At 41.8% G+C, this 25,538-nt stretch overlaps 1 protein-coding gene and 1 non-coding gene across 2 annotated transcripts; both read left to right on the top strand.

The window, feature by feature from the left end:
- Positions 1 to 838: 838 nt before the first annotated feature.
- LOC140309410 (solute carrier family 12 member 2-like) lies at positions 839 to 24,922 on the top strand. Its single transcript, XM_072387255.1, has 26 exons — positions 839 to 1,711; positions 3,219 to 3,341; positions 3,460 to 3,535; positions 3,945 to 4,040; positions 5,190 to 5,329; positions 5,417 to 5,527; positions 6,356 to 6,464; positions 6,546 to 6,673; positions 7,314 to 7,398; positions 7,605 to 7,753; positions 12,347 to 12,454; positions 13,832 to 13,955; positions 14,049 to 14,150; positions 17,221 to 17,376; positions 18,217 to 18,316; positions 18,646 to 18,757; positions 18,843 to 18,983; positions 19,136 to 19,242; positions 21,193 to 21,272; positions 21,552 to 21,692; positions 21,871 to 21,990; positions 22,425 to 22,536; positions 22,662 to 22,748; positions 22,987 to 23,122; positions 23,212 to 23,279; positions 24,383 to 24,922. The coding sequence occupies exons 1-26, from the start codon at positions 1,256 to 1,258 to the stop codon at positions 24,516 to 24,518; spliced, it is 3,303 nt and encodes a 1,100-aa protein (XP_072243356.1). The 5' UTR covers positions 839 to 1,255; the 3' UTR covers positions 24,519 to 24,922.
- Positions 15,218 to 15,289, top strand: trnam-cau (transfer RNA methionine (anticodon CAU)). The gene has a single exon. It is a non-coding gene; the product is annotated as a tRNA-Met (tRNA).
- Positions 24,923 to 25,538: the final 616 nt, after the last annotated feature.

Here is a 25,538-nt window from a genome sequence, read left to right as displayed (position 1 = left end):
GGACGCTGGGAGGAAGCCGGAGAGAACTCATGCATACACGGGGAGAACATGCAAACTCCACACAGAAAGAACCAGCCGGGAATCGAACCAGGAACCCTTATGCTGTGAGGCGACGGTACTAACCTAATTGAAGCTTTATCCTTCGTGTGTTAATGTTGAGCCGGCTCTGTAGTTTCAGTTCTAACCATCGGGTGTCAGTATTTTCTAATGTGAGCCACCAGAGGAGTCCTCATCAACAGGTGCTTCCTTCAGCTCCACAGATCATCTCCACATCGATATGAGAGAGGAAACAGGCTGACATATAGCAAGAGTCTGCAGATCCAGGTAGAAAATCTTTGAAGTTAGGATTATCAGAACCATCTGATGGACAACAAGGTCCAAAATGTAACCGACCAGCAATAAAAGATGTTAATACAAACCCACGGAGCGTTTTCGTGATTTTAGACTCGAACACAAAACTGTTAAGTTGGTTGAACTGCTTCCTGTCATTCTGGATTTATTGTTCAGTGTTTGGCTGCAGCATCAAGAGCTCCGACAGAGAGAGCAGTTGTTGTTCTCTATGCTAATAATGCTGCTGCCTCCCTACATGAGTATCTTGGCCTCTGTGTGAAAGTCTCTGTCTGTCACCAGCACCGATAACAAAGGTCTTTGTTTAAAGTAAGTGCGCAGAGGCAGTGAGGGAGTTGGTGTCTTTCAGGCAATGCCCAGGCTGTAGCGTGACGCATTCTCTACTGTTTGCCTGGCCACATGAGAACAGTAGGCCTAAATTGGTTTCATCTACATATCTGAGCTCCAAAGATAAAACAAATAAACTAATGTGAAACTATCTTTCTAGTACCATCTCCGTTTCTTCGCTCGAGCTCATGTCGGAGTGTGGCGCGTAAACCCCGATCCATCCTTCTAACTCGTCCACCTCTCCTGCGCAGCGAGACTCCAGAGAGAGGAGGAGACAAGAGAGATGACAATAAACCGTTTAAGACACCATCTGCAGGACGCAGAGGGTCAGACGGAGTTCGGTGTCCGTTACGCACGGTATGCGCAGATCTTTGGAGTGCGTCCTGGCGCATCATCTGCCCAGAGTTCACCAAAGAACTAAACTAAACTAAAACTTCATTTTGGATTCCAGATTTATGATTTTTCTCTCTGAAAGTTTGGTATTAAATGCTGTGGCATCTCTCTGATTTTGGAGCAGGTGCTTTTTCACGGTAACAGTTTCTCTCTGTGTGCTTCGCTGCCACTGATCAATCCAGCGGACATGTCGGGACAGAAACCTTCCTTAAGGACCGGCGGCTCCGCTCAGAGCCGCTTCCAGGTGGATGCTGTGACGGAGGCATCATCCGCTGCGTCCGCTCCAGCTCCTGCTCCAGGTTCCTCCGATGGTTCGAAGCCTCCCGAGGAGTCCAAAGGCCGGTTCCGGGTGGTGGGTTTCATGGATTCGGGCGCTCTTGGCCCTGCCACGGACATCGGACTCCCTCCTGATGTCTCCCACGATCCGGACACAGCAAAAAGCGACTCTGTCAGCCTCCACTCAACTGGCACGGGACACACTCACATCTCCGACTCCCACTCCAACACCTACTACATGAGGACCTTCGGACACAACACCATAGACGCCGTCCCAAACATCGAGTTCTACCGGCAGACTGCGGCGCCTTTCGGGGAAAAACTGACCAGACCGTCGCTGTCGGAGCTGCACGATGAACTCGATAAAGTAACAATAACATTTTTAAGTTGCATTTGTCATTTTTCTCCTTAAAACTAACGTGAATGGGGACGTTTGATAAAATAAATAATTCCATTTCGATGATTAAATCAAAATGGCTTCATGATAAGAAAAACAAATGCTTTTAAATGAATTGGTTTATAAGTTGAATACAGAAACATTGTGAACCTACAACATATTCCCTTTACTCTGCTGGCCACCACAGTCCAGGCAACAGAAACATTTATTGAACTTTGACAGCTTCCCAGAATGACTAAACCCCAGAGACCAAGCCTTCAGGCTTTAATTTATATAATTTGATTTCGTCATTAATGAATCTGCTTCATTTTGGTTAATAGTTTTTTATAGACAAAACTTGGGAAACGAAACACAGTTTAGTATTAACAGTCAAAATCTGAAATAATTTTTTAATGTCAGAAGATATCACTCTGACCAGAGACGACAACAAAAAAGGAAATCTTCACATTTAAGATGTGAATACGACCAAAGTTTGTTGTTTTTGGTTAAACCAGGTAACTAGTTGTTTGAGAATAATATTTTGATCACTGTTGAAGTTATGAACGCCTTTAACAGGCCACTGATAATTTTCTCGGTGAAGTAGTGAAACTGCGACAGATGAGGGGGTCATTCAGGACCTAAAAACTAATTCCTCTTTTTAAAATTTCAGCTCTGTGCTCCACGTTACTTTTACACCGAGGCAACACAAAAACATGAACATGAGTCATCTTTTATTTATTTATTTAGCTCAAAAATGATGGTAGCACTGGGGAGAGCTGCCTTATCTCTACACTACCTGCCATGTATGGAATAAAGGGGAAAAAGAGGGGAAAAGGGGCCATATTGACTGCTTTTTTTCAAGTATATCCTTTAAAAAAACACAGTTAGATGATTTCACCCAAATCCATCCAAGGAAACTGCTGAAAACTGAAATATTGCTGCTTTTAGTGTCTGTGGTTCATTTCAATGATCTCTCTGTATCGCTCAATCTGCTTTAATCCCATAACTGACAGATAATTTAAGGGAAAAAACATCATAAATTTAGTGATTTGCTAACTTCACATAAAGCCAGAAGTTTTAATTCATCTCAGAAATCCAACTGAACGTCTCCTTTTGACTTTAAGACCATTTGCTGCACAAATGTAATTTATTAATTAATTCTAACTTGGAAAATATTCAAGAATTCACTCAACTCATCAGTGACATTTTGAAATATTTCCAATCAACTTGGTTATTTCGGTTATTTGTCATGTTTGTTGACATGTGGTAAAGCAAATAATCACACAAAACTGTAGATCAGGGTTTAAGCTCCATGAGGCTTTAAAAGAAACCAGATTTAAAATGTTTCTTCTTAATCTTTCAGTAACTACACACAACCTCTGTCTGGGTACATGTGAGATATATAACAATAAAAGCAATGCCTTACTTGCTGTAACAGCTTTTACTGCTTGAGTTGAGTGTTTTTTGTGGTATTTTGTCCATTTTCGCTCCACTTCAGGATCTCTTCGAGGACGGTCTGGCCAACGGAGAGGAGCCGTCAGCAGCTGAGGAGGCGGCAGCCTTGATGGCAAAGGAGGCAAAAGGAGGATCTGTCAAGTTTGGTTGGGTGAAAGGAGTCCTGGTTAGTGTTACCAAGCTAAAGATGAACCCTGTTTCTTGTTGTCATATTTAAATGTGCGTTCCTGCTTAAATAAGAACAAACGTAAGAAATAGAAGAGCTTCTCTGATGTTTGTTGCAGGTTCGCTGCATGCTGAATATTTGGGGTGTGATGCTCTTCATTAGAATGTCCTGGATTGTTGGACAAGCTGGAATTGGTAGGTCCAAATCAGTCATAAGTGATCTCAAAAAGGCAGAGCACCACACCGCCTAAAGTGTGCGTTTATACAGCGCTGTCCAAATGATCTAAAGTTAAAATTCACAAGAAAATAAACCAAAAACAAATCAATTCTTCTTTTGAGAAACTTTTGCTTTTGAAAAGGATTATTTTATCTTCTTAACTTGCATAAAATGTGCTTCACAGCAAGCAAAAGAGCTGGTGGGGCTTCCTGGTTCCATCAAAAAGGGGTATTTTTATGATAAAAAAACGTATTTCAGGCACATTTGTCCACATCTGGAAAACTCTGTCTCTAATATTCAGATTGAATTGCGTTTTCAGGTTGGATTTTTGGGTATTCAGCTCTGGGCAACAACACTAATCTGATTTGTCTTATTTTTGTGAAACAGGACTAACCATCGCGATCATTCTGATGGCCACTCTGGTCACCACCATCACTGGTCTGTCTACTTCTGCTATAGCAACGAATGGCTTCGTACGAGGAGGTGAGGTATCTGGCACGAGCTCTTATTTAGAGATCTGAAAAATCTTTAATGCTTAAAATCTGTCAACCAAAGCATCAAATGCAATATATCCACTGACTTTGAAGGTATTGATTGAATTATCTTAAGAACATCAACCTCCCAAATACACCTGAGAGATTGTGAGTTTTACAGAGCAGCTTAAGTCTAAAGCAGCTTCATTCACATCATACAGTGATGTCAGTGACTGTAAAACCTTCAGATAACATTGTAAAACAGCACAAAGTATAATGTTAAGGACACTGTAAATGTGAATCCTAAAGCAGACGCCTGACACTGATGGTTTTCAGGTCCTTTTTGGGGTGTATGGTTGCAAAAAATGTTTTTAAAGACAGAAATTTGTTTGATTATCAGGCAGATTTTCAAAGAAAAGCATAACAGGGCGGTCTGTTAGAGTGTTGAGATCAGGAAGATAAACCTACAGAGCAAAAAAGACAATAAATAGATAAATAATCTGTGCAGTTAAGAAGGTATTCACTCAGCACTTACCGTCTATAGTTAGTGCTCAACTGAACGCTGCACTTCCTGCTGTAGTTTCTGCCTCAACAGTCCACAGATGGCTCCAGGCAGCAGTCTCACATGGCTTAGTTTCTGGGATGAGAAAACTCTTACCTTCAAACATGCTGTGGAGCACAGAACCTACAAACCTAACATCAGGATGGGCAGAACCTAAAGTGGCTAATTTGGAGAGTCAAAAATCGACTGTCTAAACTTTGCGTTGACATACATTGAAGATTTGAGGTGAAGTAAAGCTTTAAAATGCAGGGATGCATTTATATTTTAAGTGTGAGACGACAGAACTGACATGAAAGTCTGTAGTAAGCTCAAAATAAAAAGTGTAATCATTTGCAGAAGTGTCCCCATCACAGTCTGAGGTGGTTCCCTGGATTCTTAAGGACAAACTGACCATCATAAAGTGATGATGGGCTGTTGTTTCTCTTCATATAGTTGAGCAGTTCTTTTCAGAGTCTAGAGGATATTTGAATTGCGCTGCTCACCGAACACCAAAACTACTTTAACTCAACTGATGATCTGAAACATATCTGCAAGGTGAGAAAAAGCACCTTTTAACCTTTGGATTCTCCTGTTTTTGTGGAAAAACGTGCCTTCCAGGAGGAGCATACTACCTGATCTCCAGAAGTCTGGGGCCTGAGTTTGGAGGCTCCATCGGTCTCATCTTCGCCTTTGCGAATGCGGTGGCTGTGGCTATGTACGTCGTGGGCTTCGCCGAGACGGTTGTCGAGATGCTCAACGTAAGAAATGCTTTAGCAGAATCACAAATCTCTGTCTCTACTTAGTCTGGACTCTCAGATCGAGCTTGATGTGGCTTTTGGTTGCAGGACGTTGATGCTCTGATGACTGACGAGCTGAATGACATTCGCATCGTTGGGACTCTGACTGTCATTCTGCTGCTGGGAATCTCTGTGGCTGGGATGGAGTGGGAAGCCAAGGTGGGACTGAGTAGCACAGAAGGCTGTTTCCTGTGTAAAATTGACTAAAACTGCCCACTTTTATCAAGCAAATGCATTGAAAGTCTGTCACCTTTTATGAGGCAAAGCTCCATATTTGTTGCTATGTTTTGCCATGACAGGGGCACGGTTGTCAGTGTTGGTTGGGAATACTTTGGCCAGAAGTCTGGATTACAGTGAAATTGATCAAATTAGCTGGCAGTTTTTTCGCCATAGAGGAATCTCAGTTTCTCTGATATCCTGTAAATCCACAAGCTTGACAGTTTTTCCTGAATTTGTGTGCTAGCTTAACTGTAACTACTTTTTACGAGCTGATTTATTTGTGAATTATTTCCTAAAATGCTCCATTTGCCTTCAGTTCTTTCATCACATTTTATCCAGTGTTCTAATGATATTAACATTAGACCCAACTTCACTTTGCATTCAGCACCAAATAAAACTAGGAACATTTTAGCATGCAGGTACCACTGCATGTGTTTTCCTACGTGATGAGCTGCACCTTCCATTCGGGCTGGGTATCGACTTCCTACAGAAAACAACAGCCTGTGACACTTCTTCTTTAGGGCAGGTGCACAAACATTCCTGTAACACTTTTTCTGGTGAGACTTGGCTGGAATACTAGGTGCACTTCAGCTTGTGTAGCTTGGTGGGATCACCAAAATTTGAGAATTGTTTTCACAAATGAGCTTTTCCAGGTTGTGACTAATATCACTAAGTGTTTTGCATGTAATTTCATCTGAGAAAATTCAACATTTAATGTATAATTATACCCTTTATCTCTTCCTTTTCTTTGTTTCTCGGTCCAATCAGGCTCAGATTGTCCTCCTGGTTATTCTACTTGGAGCCATCGCCAACTACTTCATAGGAAGCTTCATGCCAAGTGAAAGCAAGGAGCCCAAAGGATTCTTCGGCTACAACAGTCAGTCTGCGTTTTACTCTTATTTATTCACTTTTTAAATAAAGTGGTTCCATTTTCAGCATTTTGACTCCTCTCCTACAGCTGCTATCCTCATAGAAAACTTCGGTCCAGACTTCAGAGATGACGAGACCTTCTTCTCTGCCTTTGCCATTTTCTTCCCTGCAGCCACTGGGATTCTGGCTGGAGCCAACATCTCCGGTGACCTCACTGTAGGTTTTGCTCTTTGCATCTCATTCTCTACAATTATTGTAAAGAACATGTTCTTAAAATCTCGATTTAGCTGATATCTTATGGCTATAACTCTCACAGTGTGTGATCAACCTTTTCTGGTTTGCTTTTTTGTAGAGCTCAAACATGGAGATTCACAGCTTTTAACAAATTTTCTCTTTAGCTCAGCTCAATAGAAGTTATTATATGCTCCAAGGTTCATTCTTGGGTCCCAATTCTATCTTTTTTAAGACCTCTTTCTTTTAGGTTTTGGCTTTAACTTACATTCAAACATGGCATCTATTTCCATTAATATGCAGATGACAAACCACTCTACATCACTGTTTAATATTAGATTGAACTGAAGTCTTTCAGCTTGCTGCCTGTAATTATCTGATTTAAGTGACTTCAGACAGATGTGTTCTTGCAAGTCTTGTAAATGCATTCCTTCCTTTACGTTTCTCAAACTTTACACAGAACATTTTTAGCATATTTTGACTTTTTAAATTAATATTTACTTTAAAATCATTTCTGCTCCTGGCCAAGCTTCTATTTCTTGCATCAAGTTTTTAGCAAAACACATGGAATGAAACACAGGAATAAAGCTTTAAGAGACAATAAATTTGTCATCTCTATCCACAGGATCCTCAGTCTGCGATCCCTAAGGGAACCCTGCTGGCCATCCTCATCACAGGAGTCACTTACGTGGCCGTCACCATCTCTGCAGGTTCATATCGCAGACTTACACTGAACATTTCCCAGTTTATGCACAAATTCTGAGATGTTCACCTGTAAACCCTGATGTAAATAATCTGGAGGATGACTGCAGTTGTTCCCAGACATGAACAAATGAGCACAACTGTGACTTTTCAGTGTATTGGCTGGGAAATGTTGTCCGTCCTTTAAATTGATCGGTATGCTGTCCTCCTGCAGGCTCCTGTATTGTGAGAGACGCGACCGGCGATCATAACGACACGGTGAGCGACACAGTGAACTGCACGGATGCAGCCTGCACGCTGGGATACGACTTTTCTATCTGCAAAGAAGGAGGCTGCCAGTACGGCCTGATGAATGACTTCCAGGTGAGACTGCAGCCGACACCTCGCTGATTTTAAATTAAACTGAATTAATTAATAATCAGGTCAAAGGCCAACCCTCTGTGTGTTTGGGTCTAATTATCAGGCTGCCATTTGATCCTATGATCCTCTGTTTATAAAGATGTTTACACTCATTTTAAGCTACTTATAGGTGGCTTCTATCAAGCATTTTTTGAGAAAATGTCAGTTCTTTAAAATATTTAAAATCAGTGTATTTGGTCCCTTTATGTAATCCAGAGTGTAGTGGAATAAGATTTCAAGTATGTTTAAATACCAGTAAAGGATTAAGAAGTAAAAATACTGCATGAAGTCTGGTACCCGGGTAAAATGACAGAAGTATTAGCATCAAGAGTCCTGAAGAGCAAGAAAAACTTAGCAGGATTTGTTCATTTGTTGAGACCAACTTCAGAAACACAAACAAATTAGGAGAACAAACGAGTAACGGCGTTCTGAAAGATTCTACAAGGGAGCATCCACCGAAAGAAAAGCATTTTCATTCAACACAGTCCACGGCTGCATCCAGAAATGTGAGCTGAAGCTGTATCACACCAGGAGGAAGCCATATATCAGCTCTGAGCAGAACCACGGCCCAGTTCTCTGGACTCCAGCTCATCTCAGAGGGACAGAAAGACAGTGGACACGTGTTCTGTGGGCAGATGAGTCCACGTTTCAGCTGCTTCTGGGAAAAACTGCTGAGAAAGAGCATCCAGGCTGTTCTCAGAGGAAGGTTTAAAGCCAGCGTCTGTGATGGTCTGGGGCTGCATCAGAGTCCATGGCATGGAGGGCTTCATCTGGGTGAAGGTACCACTGATGCACAGCTGGATGTTGGAGTTCTGGAGAGACAGATGCTGCCATCAAGGTGCCGTCTTTTCCCGGGAGGTCCGTGGTTATTTCAGCAGGACGATGCCAGACCTCATTCTGCAGGACTTCCAGCAGCTTCATACACACAGAGTGTGTGAGCTCGGCTGCCTGCCTGCAGTCCACATCTGTCTGCTGCTGCAGATGTTGGAGCATCATGAAGAGGAGAACCAGACAACAGCAACCAGGGACTGCTGAGCAGCTGAAATCTGGGATTCAGCAGGAATGGACACAGATTCCTCTGAAAAACTGCAACAATCAGTTTCCTCAGTTCCCAAAACATTAAAAAGTCTCATTAAAAGGAATATGATGGGAAACATGACTCCAGAACAACTTCTACTGAATGTGCTGCTGCTTTAAAGTCAAGGTTTATATTTTCCAAGTAGAGTGAAATTGGTCACTGAAGAAAATGAAAATTGTTTACTTGTTCTCATATTAAGAAATACCATCGCATCCGTGTGCAAACAACATGTTACTGTTGGAGCTAAAATAACTCTAATAAGTAGATAGAACCCAGCCCAACTTTGTATACCGTTTATCTGCAGCACAACAGGATGAATCCGAGCAGTGTTTCGATCCTTAATGATAACTAGAAGAAGAAAAGAAAGTTGTGACAAATGTATGTTCAAGTCAACCCATGTGAGTAGTTTAGTGAAGCCATTTTCTCATTTCTGGGGAGAAATATTTGCAGTTGGGTACTTTTATATATTTGATAATGCAGAAGTCAAAACCTACCTGATGGAAAAGGAAAGAACCAAAAAGAAAAGAGAGGAACAGTTTGCAACAATTCATTCAAACTATAGATGCATCAGTCACAGAGGAAGGCAGGCGTCTTATCCACCGAAGACTCCCTGACAACAGAAGTTGATGCCTTCAGTTTACATTCAGATAAAAGACATGTGTGATGGTCATATGGATATTTGACAGTGAACATTCAGAAAAGCTGAGGAATGTGTGTCACATAAAGGCCGGCACACAATGGCAGAGTGTGACGTGCAGCCACACACCCACAGCTATTGTTTTCTCTGGAGCCTACACTGGCAGCGATGCCGTGTCAGGATACAACGCTGCCCCATTTCCCATCGTCCACGCATCTGACAGCCGTCCACAAACGCTGCAGTTTGATCCAGAAGCAGCCGGATTAACGACATTTACCTGCAGAGCGTCGTCTGTCTGCCGCTTTTAATGCAGCTTTATTACATTTTTACCATCTTTACATTATGAAACGCACCAAAAGTGTTGTTCAGCATCAAGAACGCTTCCTTATATTTCTTGAATCCACAGTTTTTTGGTAAAAAGTCACGTCAGACTGCTGCTGTGATGCTGCTTCTCTGGATGAGGCAGAGACAGAGCTGTTCCCAAACAAAGTGCAAAGAGCAGCAGAGATAATAGCGCCTGTTGTCTTGAGTCACAAGGTCCTCGCTGGTCAGATCTGAATGAGCGCATTGACAACCATCCACCTACAGATAGCTCACTGACACTGATATCGCTGACATGGAGCACAGTCTCGTGCATCACTGCAGACAGAAACTGTTGCTCTTGTTTAAATGTATTTCTCGCGTGTTTAAAGCTCCGCTCTGAACAGAGCTGACCCTTCTCCTTCGTTTGGTCAGTAATGAAAATGTTTTGTCATCCATTTGGTTTGCGACAGACTACAGTGAAAGCTTCTACTTTTACTAAAACAAAAGCCTGGACAGCTGTAACAATCTGTAATCTGCTGGGATTATGTTACAGCGATACTCACCAGTGGAGGAAATCTTCACAGGGATGTGACAATAACCAAAGTTTAGATACAAATTAGATGCCAAAATTCAGGAAAATCAGACCAGGACCTTTTTTCTATATTAATAAATGCAAATTGTTTCTCATGCAAAATGTCTTCAGGCATAAAATGTAATGTCAATATTCCTTAATGAGACGCTGCGGTAGGTTAGTGCCTGAAAGGCCGTGTTGCATGTGGAGCTTAACCTTTGGAAGACTGATAATGAAATTCACTAAATCTGTGCCTCTATTTATAGTTTTAAACAAAGACGTCCTAATTTTTGTGCTTAAAACTGCTTTAACAGTCGCTACATGGAGGAGGAGCCGTTAAACACCAACTGGGGGGTGTGAAGGAGGAGATTCTCTGTTCATTTACATTTATTTGGAAAAGCAGAAGAGAACAACTGCCGAGCTCGGAGGATTTCTGCAACACCTGCTGCATCAAAACTGTAGTTTTATTTATGTTTGCTAAATAATAAGGATATCTTCCATGTTCCACCTTAATAAATATTGGCCACTGCCACTGGTTGATGTTATCCTAATTGCAGATTACAGTCAACAAGCTGAATCACGGCTGGATCTCTGCTTCCCTAAATATAACCGACTGTGACGCACAGCAGGTTTATATTCACTCACATTCAGTTTGTTAACAGGCTGGCAGGTAAGGAAGTCCATATAAGTGCTGTCCAACCCGGAATTATGAAAAACTAAACATTTTAATGTAATACAACTAAAGAGTAAGGTTTATTTATCAAAATATATAAAAACTAGAGTCTAATTCTGGAATTTAGTTGCTTTTAATTCCAGATTCGCATGTTTTCCACGGCTGCCCTGCGTATCCCGTGTTTGTTTAAAGAATCGTCCTCAGAAAGCTTCACGTTTACAATCTGTAGTATGGAGACAGGTTGGGTAAGATTATATCTTTACAGACAAAGATGTTTGTGAAAGGTACAATTTCAGCTGTTGCAGAAACGGAGCGATGATGGTGTTGATGGAGTCTTAATTCCAGTCTGAGTCATCTGGTGTTCCCCCTAATGGAGTCCTCCAGGAACAGGTGTGGAGCACAGAAAAGTATCTGGAAAACATGTGATTAACGTAGGATAATAACTGATTTGTTTAGATCTTGATTTGGAATAAGAAAGAAGCTACCGGTACTAAGCTAAAACTCCACCCTGCTCTGCTTCTGGTAGACCGCTGCAGCCATTGTTAAAAAGGACAGCGTTTGCAGAGCAGCGCGGGTTTAGGACCCACAGAGCTTTACAATTTGCCTGGTTTAGTAAATCTGGGCCTTCGTCTTGAGCTGCTTTTGAATTCCTTTTTTTTTTTTCTTTTGATGATATAAAGATATATGATTCACTTTAATTCTACTTTATCTTACTAATTTTACGGTCTCAGCCTTTTCTACACACTTTACCTGCCTGGTTTTCTTTTTTATTTCTTTTGTTTTATAAAAACACTTCATCATGCTATTATTGGCGTTTCAGAAATGAATCATTGACCAGTTCTTCTCTAAACTGAAACCTCACCGCAGGTTTACAGCTTTAATACAACAGCACAGCAGTGGGCAACCATTTCATTAAATGTGCCACACATGGCCACAAAAGTCTAAGAAGGGTGGTTGGATGCTTCATAATAAGATGTGTGGAACAGGGACCTCCAGATCCGACTGTGTGAAACTGCCTGATTTTAATAGAGAAGGGAAAGTAATGAATAAACAACTGGATGGTAATGATGTCCCCAGGATGGCATGCACCAGAAAAAAATCAATAAAAAACTCATTCTGCAGGAAATGAGCATCTAAATAGGGAAAAATAGGGGGGTCCTTAAAAAAAAACTATCCATTAGTGTCTTATAAAGTGTTGGGACCAGTGATCCAGATGAACTTTGCACCAGAAACTTTAACCTTAAGAGTTAAGAAATGATGAACCTTGCTAACAGCTGTGTGTTTGTGTCCTTCAGGTGATGAGCCTGGTGTCGGCCTTCGGCCCTTTGATCAGTGCAGGGATTTTCTCTGCCACGCTGTCCTCGGCTCTTGCCTCGCTGGTCAGCGCACCCAAAGTTTTCCAGGTCAATTTCTCTTTCAAATGTTTTTAGCATCGCTTGTAAAACTATCACTTTGTGTAATTTCCTCTTAAATGTGATGAACATCAGCAGGTTTCCTGGTGTATGTTGCTTCATTTTATCCTAAACTCAAAAGGAACTTGGATAAGCTAAAAGTCAGACACATGACTGACTGATAAGCTGACGCTGCAGTATAAGAATAACAGAAGAAGGATTTAACAGTAGGAACCGGTTTCAACAACGGATACAGATGACCCATCAAAACCCAAGATGGCAAAGTAATGGTAGTGATACAAAACTATCAAGTATACTTTGTAGCTATAATTGTGTGAGAATGATGTACTTCCTTGGCGTGTTGTTCCTGCCATTTTCAGGAAAGACACCTTTAGAAAGAACAGGTATGAATGCAGGTGGGAACGGTGAAAGTTTGTTCCCATGACAACCAACGTGTCAGGCATAATCCTGGCTTTACTCGCTCATCACGAAAACCTTGGTTTGCCAAACAGTTTAGTTTCCAAGGAAACGGGAAACGAGTATTCAGTGCAATTTAAAAAAAAATTTAGATATAGAGAAAAGCCAAAAAAAGCTTGGAAAATCTCAGCTGTTGCCACAGTCAAACTGCAACTCTGATACCGACTGAGAAGCTAAAGTAGCTGAAGCCTTAACGAGTCAAAATGGATTCTGGTTCCAGAGAGAGGAAAAACGCTCCTTCTGCAACGATAAAAAACTGGTATCCTAAGTAGAGGGATAGCCAGGATTGTGTTCAAAACACTTAACTAACTAAAAAGATCACAAGTGAGGAGGAAAAACAGCTGTTATTCAAGCTTAATAACCGGCTCCAAAGCAAACTACTAATGATTAAACCCAAAAAGGTCAAACATGAAGTATCCGCTGAATTACAGATGAGAAGCAAATCTCCAGATAGCAGCTAATCTTTCATTACATTTAAGTTGGGGGGGGTGTTTGCATGCTTATATGTGACAGTACACTGAGGATCGTATGACATAAACCACCACATTATCCAGGCAGGTCCAGGACATATACTGGATATACTGGATAGTAATCAGCTTCATTCAGCGCTGCTCCGGGGCTCAGCTGGTTTCAGTAGTAGCTGCTGGGCAGGAAAGCTCATGAAATCCATCCAGTTTGCTTTGTGGAGCTCTTAACGCCCTCTGCTACTCTCACACCTGTGACTGTTCTTCTCCAAGTTGTCTTTCTCAGTGATTTTCCTCTCCTGCAGCACACAGGTTCCTCCCCCCACCTTCTTTTCCAGTCCAGGTGCAGCTCCCCAAACAGTTGCTAAAATCTTTCCCTCAGTGCTGTGATTCCTTGCTAAATGTCCCGAAGCCACCATAGTGATAATGAAAGCTGTTGTGATCTCAGGCTCTCTGTAAGGATAAGATCTATCCAGGGCTGGCTATATTTGCGAAGGGATACGGGAAAAACAACGAGCCTCTCCGTGGTTACGTCCTGACCTTCTGCATCGGCCTCGCCTTCATCCTCATTGGTAGGCTAAAACTTTAGATGTTGAAGCTAAAACTTCCTAAATATGTCTTTGAATGTTTAAAATGATTCAAACTTATCTGTTTTTGTCCACCAGCCGAGTTGAACATCATCGCTCCCATCATCTCCAACTTCTTCCTGGCTTCATATGCTCTCATCAACTTCTCCGTCTTCCACGCCTCCCTGGCCAACTCTCCAGGTACCGAAAATTAACTCTGATATAAGATGAGACCGAATTTGGATTAGATTTGGTCTAATATTTAAAAAAAAGTCATATTAATTGTTTATCTTCTTATAGTGTTGAAATATTTTGAGCTGGTTATATATACCTTTGTACCACAAAGATTCGGGCACCTATCGTCTCAGTATTGGACCAAATAAGATCACATTCAACAGCCCGACCCCTAAAGGCACCTCCTCCAGTAGGAATCCTTCGGCAAGACCAAATTCATGATAGTCATATGTAGTTCTGGTTATAGCTGCTTCCTCTTTGTTGGTACATAGATTATTATACTTATTACTGTTAGTGTAGTAAGATGTTCTTCTTTTTGGTGGCAATCTTGCCTCTCTCTAATTTGTTTTGCCTTGTGAATACTGTATGATAAAATTTGACTCTCATACAGGCTTTAAGAGCCTCCCAAATGTTGGCATGTGAGGAGGAATTCAAATTGGCATCAAGAAATATTTCAATATTGGTTGGTATATATTAAATAAATTCAGGGTCTTTCTTTTAAATCTGGATAAAGATTATGCCTATTGTTTATACCTTGGTTTAGTTCTGCTGCCGCCTTTGATAGTGAAGATGTTTTGGGTGATGATCGATCAAAAGGAGGGTTTAAAACCAAATTAAAGTCTCCACCCACAACAGATTGACCCCCAATTGTAGCCAGTTTCATAATCAGATTGTTAAAGAACGAGTCATTGTAATTAGGCCCATATACGTATATTCACCTAGGATATCTTGTTCCTATTTATTTCACCGTCACCAAGCAAAAAGCTGCCGTTTTTATCCTTTTCAACTGAATTTAATTTAGAGTTCAGGTGTTTATTAATGAGCAGGGCGACACCTCTTGCTTTTGAGGAGTAGGAAGTGTGGAAAACATCACCCACCCAGTCTCTACGCAATTTTAAATGTTCAGTGACATTTTCTTCCTCTTAATTTGTTTGCTTACCCCTCATATATTCGAAGATATACGTGTTAATTTATCCGTAGTATACATTCATTGTATAGACATCAGACCAAGTAGCAGGATGGAGGTAATCAGCAGCAGAGTGGCGCAGCGGAAGCGTGCTGGGCCCATAACCCAGAGGTCGATGGATCGAAACCATCCTCTGCTAGGTGTGTTTTTTGTGGGCGACTGTGGCTCAGTGGTTAGAGCGGGTCGTCCAATAACCAAACAGTCCGATTCCCACTCTCACCACTCAAATCACTGGTGAAACAGTCAGTCCACTTCTTTGCCACGGTCCAGTTGCCCTTGAGCAAGGCACCATACCCCCTCGCTCTCGGGGCGCTGTGATTGGCTGCCTACCTCTCCAGTATATGGCATCTTTCTCCATGAGTGTGTGAACACGTGCCAACCTGGATGGGTTAAAAGCTGAGGACAAATTTAGTGTATTCCTGCGCATGACAATAAATCTGATCTTAAATCTTAAAATAATGACATAAGAATAATCTGGACATATGTGTAAGTACCATAAAAACCCGCCTAATAAAACTCCTGTAACGAAACCACATTAGTAGGGGACTCTCCTACACAACAGTGGTCCCAGTTATTCGGAACATTTGAAGATAACAGGATTCTTTCCGATGCGATGCGCTCTTTCCAGGGTGAGTTTAAGTTATCGTTACCCAGGATTTGCGGTATAAACTTTTCCAATAATCCGACAGCATCACGACCTTCTGCGTGTTCCGGCACATTTATTTTCCTAATGTTAGACCTCCTTCTGCGGTTTTCTGGGTCAGTTTTGTCTTCGAGGTGCGTTTTCAGTTTCTCCATCTTGTCAGCGCGGTCGCGCGTATCTTTGGTATCATCTTCGTTTGCGCCGCTCGTGCCTGCATCTCCTCGAGCTGTTCCAACAGCGTGGAGAGCGAGGGCTCGATTGTCGTTTGTATGTCGGCAGTTTTCTTGTCAATAAGTTTAGTGAGGTCCTCTTTATAGTTTCTTGAATAGCATCGAGAAGTTTCCGGTTCTTGTGGTTACAGCGTGCAGGTGCCGTGAAGTTTGACTTATAGTTATCTTTCGCATTTTATGTCGAAAACTGTAGCTTTCCACACAATATAAAGTGTTTTTAGTGGCTTCGCCTCTTGCAGACAAACCAAAGTTATGAGAGGTTAAATCAGGAAAAAGGCAGATGCGCTACCTCCATCCGGCCCTCCTTTTCACCCACTTTTTAGTTGTGAGATGAAGATATGTTTCCAATCTAATTTCAGTCATAGATTAAATGTGGTAAACATTCAAATGCATTCAAATGACGTATGAATGAAAAATATCGAACTATATGGGTTATTTTCTGAAAACAAGTCAAATAAAATAATATTAGGGTTATCTATGCTATATAATCCTGGTGCATACTTTGACTTTGGGTTGTGAGAACTGCAGATAATACAACTGTCCTACACGCACGGGTCATATTTATATTGCCAATCTTTGCGAAACCTCGTCTAAATATGAATGTTGAACCGATGTCTTCTCGTCATCTACAGAACTTTCAGTTTTAGACCAAATATAACCCAAATTTAGACTAGATATCTATAAACCATTTCGATGTTTTTTAGACTTTCTATTTTTTAAAAAATGCTCATTTGGATGTTAATGTTTGAAATCCTGCAAACGCCCAGGCTGGAGTTCAGAACCCATAGACTGAAGTTAACTTCACACAACAACCCTTTAGGTTTAGGAATACATTTCTATCTCATGATTTCTAACCCTGGATTGTGACAAAGTTACATTTTGGAGATAATTTACATGTTGTGAGACTGGGCTGCTATACTTGTAAGATAACATTCTTCACATTATTTGTACCCCTAGTTTTATTTTTAAACTTTGTTTAGCTCTGACTTGCTCTTTGATTAATGTTCAGCATCAAAACCTCTTGGTAAGGTTTAGGAAATGATCCCAACATGTGTTCAGTAAGACCTTCTCACAGCAGTTAGTTGTTAAGTTCAGTCTCCCTTTGAAACACATTATCAGTCCTCTCAAAGGAATGTATCATCTGCAAAAGTCACTGTGTTCTGTTAATATTTGCCCCACTCTCGCCTCCCTCCACAGGGTGGCGCCCCAGCTTCAAATACTACAACATGTGGGTGTCTCTTGCGGGGGCGATACTGTGCTGTGTGGTCATGTTCGTCATCAACTGGTGGGCGGCCCTCGTCACCCTCCTTATTGTCCTCGCCCTCTATATCTACGTCAGCTACAAGAAGCCAGGTGGGAGCAGGATGAGTTCACATCTGGTTTATATTCAAAGCTCTGGCCTGAGGTTGGCTTTGGGTGGTTGGCTAGCTTTTGTCAAATGGAAACGACCACGGCTGTAGTTTTTCTGCTCTGCACGAGACGTCTGGAGGAGTCCCTCCATGTTAGTCATCAGAAGAAACGCCTCTGGATGCGCAGATATCTGCCTAACATCGGTACCGGCCGATGTTCAGCTGGTTGACTGGTAACAGCTAACATAAACCGGTGGAAGTAGCTAATATTTGCCTGATGGTGCATTGACTTTGCTCTGAAACAGGACCAGTCTGCAGCTCCAGAGCCAGCTGATAGGACGGTAGCCTAATTCCACAGAAGGCAGTTTATTGTTCTCTAAAACATTTTGTTTGGCCAACCAAAGACTAAAAAGTAAATGAGAAACAGGCTAAAAGGGCCTTGAGCCTTGATTACTATATTTTGGATTCATTGGGCTATATTATAATAAAAGGTGATGTATCATGACGCCAATTCTTTTCCCCTCTCATCTATAATAGTTGCAGTCTGAGGGCATTATTACTGTGTAATGTTCATTTGATACAGATCTTTCACTTCATTTGTAAGGTTTAGACTTCAGTTACAGAGCCGAATCATACTTTTAGCACAGTGGTGCAGAGCTAAAACAGCATTTTATCCAGTATTTTGGAACAAAACAGTCCGTAAGAACACATATTTTCTGTAAAGTATGATTATTTTTAGATACTGCCCGATCCTAATGCTGAGAGCTGCTTCTGAAACCTACTCTGCCCTGTTGTGCTGCCTTTTTTAAGTCCCTCATTCACTGCTCACACTCGCCTCCCACAGATGTGAACTGGGGTTCATCCACTCAGGCTCTGATTTACAACCAGGCTCTGACTCACTGTCTTAACCTCACCACTGTGGAGGACCACATTAAAAACTTCAGGTCAGTGCAATCGTTTGGTTTGAGCCTTGATCATTGTTTGCATTGTTAATAGCTTTGAGTTCAGACCACTGGTGTTTGCCGTAAGTTAAGATCAGATGGACCAAGACCCTGTTTGGAAATAGAAAAATCGCTATTCCAGTTGTTTAATTTAAAATTTTTTATCTTTTAATGGATCGAAAACAACCATTTACAAAGTTTTTCCAGTTTAAGAAACTGCCAGTTGTGACCCTATTCTAGTAAAATGTATTTCCTTTACGATAACACTGTGAATTAAATCAACACAGCCCTTTAAATGAGCTTTTCTAACCCTGTAATGTTTCTGTTTACAGACCACAGTGTTTGGTGCTTGCTGGTTATCCAAGTTCTCGTCCCGCTCTGCTTCAACTGGTTGGCTCTTTCACCAAGAATGTGAGCCTCATGGTCTGCGGTCACATCAGGATTGTACGTTCCGACCGACGTCGTTAACCATCCGCCTAAGATGTTTTCAGAAAACTTTCCCTCAGTTTTGCCCTGCGTCTCGCTCCAGGTGTCGCGTCGGCCAAACTACAAGGAGCTGTCTCAGGACCACGCTCGCTGCCAGCGCTGGCTCACTAAAAAACGCATCAAGGCATTTTATGCTCCTGTTTTTGCTGACAACATGAGACAAGGGGCACAGCTGCTCCTGCAGGTATGAACACCCTGAACACCGACAGCACAGCAGTTTCAATTCCCTAACTTTTACCGGCTGATCTGGGGTTTCAAAGCAGAATTAATCATTTTCTAGCTATTCTCTTTTAATTGTACGTCATTAAAGTAAAAACTCACACCTCTCCCCTTCAGGCTGTTGGTTTGGGTCGTCTGAAGCCAAATACTCTGGTCATGGGTTTCAAAAACAACTGGAGTGATGGAGACATGAGAGATGTGGAGAATTACATCAACACCATACAGTAAGGATTCTTCTTTGTCCCAAACGTAGCTACAGTTTCAGCTTGTATCATGTTTGAGTTCAGCCTGAGAAATCTGCCCCAATGCTTTTTCAGCAGTGTCTCTCAGCAGCAGTATATGCAACATTTTCCTTTTATGGCAACATATTTCCCTATAATTTTAACTTCCTTTTATGTAGAAAAAGAAATATCATCAAACTTGCATTCAACAAGCTCAACAACACAGTTTTTTTTAATTATATATAAAACTATTCTAAAAAATGCTGGATTACATGATGGTAAACCGAACTAAGTTCATGTTTGTGGTGTCCAAACATTGGAGCTGACTTCTTTGCATTTGTTTTTAATTTAATTCAGTTTTGTTAGAAGTGAAAAGGTAAATCTCCAAGTATCAGAACATCTGAGAATATCGCAGTTTGCAGCAGTTTGTTTTGGCCTGATAACTCGTGTTATGCCTGCAGGACGTGACAGAGTTTCTCATCTTGTCAGGAAAGTCTGGCCTGAATGTTAAAGAGCTGCTGAGGTGATGTGACAGCGGAGGAAAGTCTGTGATGGTCAGCCCTCGTTTAGTCAGGGCTTAGAGGTGTGTTTGGGCTCATTGTTCTGCTGCAGGATGAAGCCTGAGGGTGGAGCATGTCTCCAAAGGATTGGGTGCTGCTTCTCTTTCGTCAGGGTGGAGTCCAGACTGGTGTATTCCCACTCTGAGTTGGATCCGCTGTGGTTTCCTTCTCTCTGCTGCTGATCTCTTGTGTTTCCAGTGATGTTTTTTTTTATTCACATTGAGAGGAAGTGACAAAGCAAACGTGGCAGAAATGGTAAAAAAACCCAGAAAAATCTTCGACTAATGAGCTGAAACATTACACTTCTGCTTGAACTGGCTTTTACCTGTTTCAAAGAAGACTTGATGAGGGGGAATGGACCCGAACCCTGACCCTCACCAGCTGTTTCTGGTCTGAAACGACTTGTTACTGACCAGCATCTTCCGAGATATCAGATAATATTCCAGATGTTCCAAAAGAGCTCTCCTCATTTGCCTCTTATGGGTGTCCACCTCAGTTGTTGTTTCTCTTTTTACTCCTTCGGGTTTGCTTCCTGTTATGACAACTACTTCTTCTGCAGAATTACAGTCACTAAGAAACAGGCGTCATTCACATTTCTGCTGTGCGGCTTTTCAAAAGGCCGCTCCACGTTCTGACTGGGATTTAACAACAAACAGGACCGTTTTAAGCTGGTGTGTCTCAGCCCATCGGGTTGGGCTCCTCGTTGATTCTTCAGATTAAGCCAGTTGTCTCTCAGAGAGTAAAGCTGGACATGTTGAGCTTTGTGCTCACTGTTGGTTTGTCTGATCCTGTTGTGGATACAACTGATCCAGTTTCCACAGGGTGTTTAGACCTCCATGCGCTGCCCCTTTCAAATCCGTCAGTCCAGCTGTGCTGTGATGCTGAGAGAGCCGCTCTAATGTTTCCCACCATCACACAGTTACTAAGTCAACAAGGTTGCACTGGAAGCCTGAGGCTCAGGTATATTTATTGTATCAGGTGAATAAGGGCTGCAGGATTTAGTATAAAGCCCCTGATGAGTGGAATAAGTCCAGCTGAGTGTCATCCGATTCCTGGAAACAACTTAAGTAAAGCAGAGCTTTGGAGTTATGGTGATCCCAACCAATTATCTGCTTCAGTTAGACAGATGACCTGTATTTAGTGCAGAATCTGAAATATTTTTACAATTCTGGTGTTTTTAAATGCTTCAGTGTTTCAGGGGATTTTGGGGACCAATGCAATGTTTACTCCTGATATCCTGTTGTTATTTTCAGAGTCTGATCACGTTCAAGGATGAAGAAGTTCAGTTCTCAGTGTTAGACAAAGATGAAAAGGCACAGCCAGACGGTTAAAGTACAAGAAAAATGCATCTTATGGTAAATCTCTGTGTTTAATCACATGTTTTGCCTTCCAGTGATGCCTTTGACCTGCGGTTCGGAGTAGTGATCCTCCGACTTGCGGACGGACTCGACATCTCTCACATCCAGGGACAAGGTACATCTGTCCTGTTCTGTAAAATAATCAGTTTGTGCAGCTCTGCATGTACCTCACCTCTTAGTCTGTATATCCCTGGTTCTTGCACCTTCATCTCTCCCAAGGGTTGAGCAATTTCTTTTCTATTTTCCAGTTTTCTCTTCTCTTATTGCTTCTCTCCTGGAGTTGAGGCATGCTTTAAGATGTCTTGCTGTGATGAATTTTTATCTCACAGGCTTGGAAGCAGAGGAGAGAGAAGAGAGGAAGCTCAAATGATTTTATCTGTGTGTGTTCCTGCAGATGAGCTGCTGTCGTCCCATGAAAAGCCACCAGTTGGCAGTAAAGATGTGTTGATTTCTGTCAGTCCGGCTAAAGACTCAGACTCTGACTCCTGTCTTTCAAAAACCACGAGCAACCAGAGCAGCCCGCTCATCATAAGAGGTAAAGGAAGGATTCAGCTGATACATTTGTGACTGATAATCGCGTCTTGATAGCCCAGTTTTTTCCTCTAACCAGTCTCCATCAGCACTGGATTCACTCCTCATCTCACAGTGAAGGTCAGGACCTGTGTTTGTGTGATTTGTCATATCATGGTGCTGTTTGTGATGTCATCTACTAGCTTCAGAGACCAAGTCTCCTCTGAGTTTGACTGACCAGCGTCTGCTGGAGAGCAGCCAGCAGTTTAAGAAGAAACAGGGCAAAGGAACCATAGACGTCTGGTGGCTGTTTGATGACGGAGGTCAGTTTTTTACATGCTTACAGCTTTTTGGTTATTCGAAATAAATCAGGAAGCAAGTAAATCAAATCATCTTCAAGCTACAGTTAAAGGAAGCCAGTGAAAAGCGTGTTCTGATGGTAAATCTTTAAGTCTTTTTCTGGTTATTGATCAAATCTCTTTCCATGAAAACAATCCCTTGCCTTGATGTAATTCCACATTTTCTCTTTCTCTTGTATTCTGGGATCTGTACATGTGCAAATCACCCCCACCTCTCCTCTCTGCCACAATAAGAGAGAAGAGACTTGAGACTGAATCTCTCTGTTTTATCTCTCTGGATATGGATTAACAAACTGATTAATACCAGGAAGCAGGTGGCACCAAGAGACGGATAAACGGCTACAACCGAGAAGATGTTTTAAAGGATTTCCTGCTCTTCCGTGTGTGTGTGCTGCCAGGTCTGACTCTGCTGATTCCCTACCTGCTGACCAACAGGAGTAAATGGGGCGACTGCAGGATCAGAGTCTTCATCGGTGGGAAGATCAACCGGATCGACCACGACCGGCGAGCGTGAGTCCGCAGCTGCTGCTGCTCACCTTTCCGTCTTTACTCTAACAAAAGCAGGCACAGACGAAGGAATGAGGACATTTGATGCTCGCAGCTCGATAACTTGTTGTTCTTGTGTGTGCCGGCAGGATGGCCACGTTGCTCAGCAGGTTCAGAATCGACTTCTCTGACATCAACGTCCTCGGAGACATCAACACCAAACCCAAGAAACACAAGTAGGAACTCTGATTGTTGGGCAGGTCCATGATGGATGGGAATAAGTTAGATTTGTAAAGCAGGAACAGATAAATGATACATTATGAAAGCAGATTTGGGTTCCTGTGACCATGTTTTTAGGTTTCTGTCCGGTGAATTTATTTGGTTCCAGAAACATGCAACTTTAATCTAAAGAAGCAGTGTTAAACAGCGTTAATCCGTCAGAACGGATAACTTACCATCAGTTTTGTTTGGCAGTAAACTGTGTTTTAAGGAGCTGATCGAGCCGTACAGGCTGAAGGAGGACGACATGGAGCAGGAGGCTGCAGAGAGGCTGAAGGCTCAGGAGCCCTGGAGGATCACCGACAACGAACTGGAGCTCTACAAGGCCAAGGTCCAAAGCCACTCTGACCAATCACAGGCCTCTGTTCAAGTTAACCTCCGAACTAACGTTCATGTCAACCTGCTGCTTGTGGTTTTCAGACCAACCGTCAGATCCGGCTGAACGAGCTCGTGAAGGAACACTCCAGCAATGCCAAACTCGTCGTCATGTAAGAAATTCACTTTTTGGGATCCTGATGAGAAACAACAGAGGAATTATGCTTCCCGTTATTATGCCAGACTTCCTCTTTCACCGTGTATCTCACTGAAAAACGTAACAACCTAAACCAGGTGTTTATGACACTTTATAACCCAGTGGTGCTCAGCCGAGTCCCAACCCCCCCCCCCAAACTGAATAACCAGACCTGAAGCTGCGAAAAATCACATTAACTTACCTAAACTATAGTCATTTAGTCGAAATGTTACACTTCTGGATGCAGCCGTGGACTGTGTTGAGTGGAAATGCTTTTCCCAGCTCCTCCTGAGCCCATGTGGCTGTATGGATCATGGTGGCCTGACGGTTTCTCCTGCAGTGCTGCCTGAGGGCTCCGAGCTCATCCAGCAGTGCTTTCTGTCCTTGGCCTTTTCCACACTGAGACTCCCTGAATCTGTCCACATTATTCTGCTCTGTAGATGCTGAAAGAACAAAGTTCTTTACAGGCTTACTCTCAGAAAGACTGAACCTTTGGTGGACTTTTATAGCCAATCCTGACACCCTCACCTGGTAACCTGCTGATTGGAGAATCTTCCAGAACGCTGTTACTTGTTTATCCTTCAAACTTTTCTGCCTTTCTGACTCTCTCCTCACTTTTTTTGAGTGGGCTCCTGCATCAGATTTTAGATTTTAGTTTATATTTCCTTTATATAATGAAGTTGGACTGAAAATAATTTCAGTTTAAGCAAACTGAAAAATTTCTGATTGGAGTCTTGCTTTATTTTAGAGAAACTTTATTATAAGGTATGGGTCTTGCAGTGATGTCTTTGCTAATTTAGCTTCTAATAAACACCTTCGGATGCTGCATCATCATCAGGAGAAAACATGCTAAGCTCCTCCGAAGCTTTCTTACATGATAATGTAATAAAAGCAACATATTTTTATTCTATTTTTCACTGGAGTCTAATGTTTTAAGTGGTTTTATAAAATGTCGGGTGGGATAATTTCCCTTTCTCACCTTTTCACCTTCAGCAGGAGGTCATAAAAACAGATATTTATAATATATCTGTACCATAACAGATAATAATATAACAGATATTTCTGTGTGTGTGTGTGCAGAAGCATGCCTTTGGCCCGGAAAGGCACGGTGTCGAGCGCCCTCTACATGTGTTGGCTGGAGACTCTGTCCAAAGACGTCCCACCGCTGCTGCTGGTCCGAGGAAACCACCAGAGTGTCCTCACCTTTTACTCATAACACACAGATAGATACACCATCCACACAGAAATACACAGCGTGTGTTGGTCTATTCATTACAGTGTTACACCACCTTCAGAAATATTATCAGGCTTTCCTGCTGTGAAGAGATAAATGTTTCCATTCAGCCTCATTTCAGTTCATTTTTGTCGATTCTAATCAATTAATCAACCCAGTCTACAGTTAGATTCTTTAACAACAGGCCGTATGTTCGTTAGTATTAAGTGAATGAGATTAATTGAAGTAAATATTGGATTATAATTTCTCTGTAACGCTGATTTCAGAATGTGTGCTGGTATTCATGTGTCCTGTGATTATGAAGTGGTATTTTTTCATTTAGCAAAATGCTGCTTCAGCGTTAACTCAATTTTGTACATGATTTTATTAAAGTATTAACAGAAAAACATCTTTTTGCCTGTGTTATTATTCAGTTCTCTGGGATTCTGTTGTGTTACCTAAATTAGCTGATTTCAGATAGATGAGTTTTAGAGTTATATACCAGTGTTAAAACATGAGACGTTTCATTTTTAATGCTTTGAGTACGTTTTTGTGACAGTAGATAACTTGGTCCTTTTTTAACACCTGCAAACATGAACATTTGAGCTTGATTTGAACAATATTTAAAGATTAAGGCAAGGCAAGTTTATTTGTAGAGCACAATTCAAAGTGCTTTACAGCTACATAAAATCACAAGAAGGCAAATAAAATCATTCCATTAATTAAAAAGATAATAATTAATTAATTAGATTAAAAGTGAAGAGAGCAGATAAATACTTTCAGTTGTCATATGCACAGCTAAATAAACTGTTTTCAGCCTGGATTTAAACAGAGTTGAGGCCTGTCTCACATCTTCTGGAGGACTGCTCCAGATGTTAGGAGCAGAAACCTGAAAGGCAGCCTCACCTTTTAGTCCTGACTCTGGGCAGCAGCAGGAGACGCCTCCCTGAGGTCCTCAGAGTCCCAGCTGGTTCATATGGCTCCAACATGTCAGAGATGTGCACGAGCAGAACTGTTTTAAAG

This window comes from Leuresthes tenuis, unplaced genomic scaffold (assembly GCF_036924035.1).
Source record: "Leuresthes tenuis unplaced genomic scaffold, fLeuTen1.0.hap1 SCAF_6, whole genome shotgun sequence".
Classification (NCBI taxonomy): Eukaryota; Metazoa; Chordata; class Actinopteri; order Atheriniformes; family Atherinopsidae; genus Leuresthes; species Leuresthes tenuis.
Note: the sequence above shows the minus strand (reverse complement) of the source record. Positions and strands in the feature narration are given on the sequence as shown.

Excerpts from the sequence above, each read along its gene's own strand:
- LOC140309410 (XM_072387255.1), top strand. The coding sequence starts at position 1,256 with ATGTCGGGACAGAAACCTTCCTTAAGGACCGGCGGCTCCGCTCAGAGC. Across the intron at positions 3,536-3,944 it reads TGTTGGACAAGCTGGAATTG|GACTAACCATCGCGATCATT; the intron begins GTAGGTCCAAAT and ends TTTGTGAAACAG. Across the intron at positions 4,041-5,189 it reads GAATGGCTTCGTACGAGGAG|GAGGAGCATACTACCTGATC; the intron begins GTGAGGTATCTG and ends CGTGCCTTCCAG.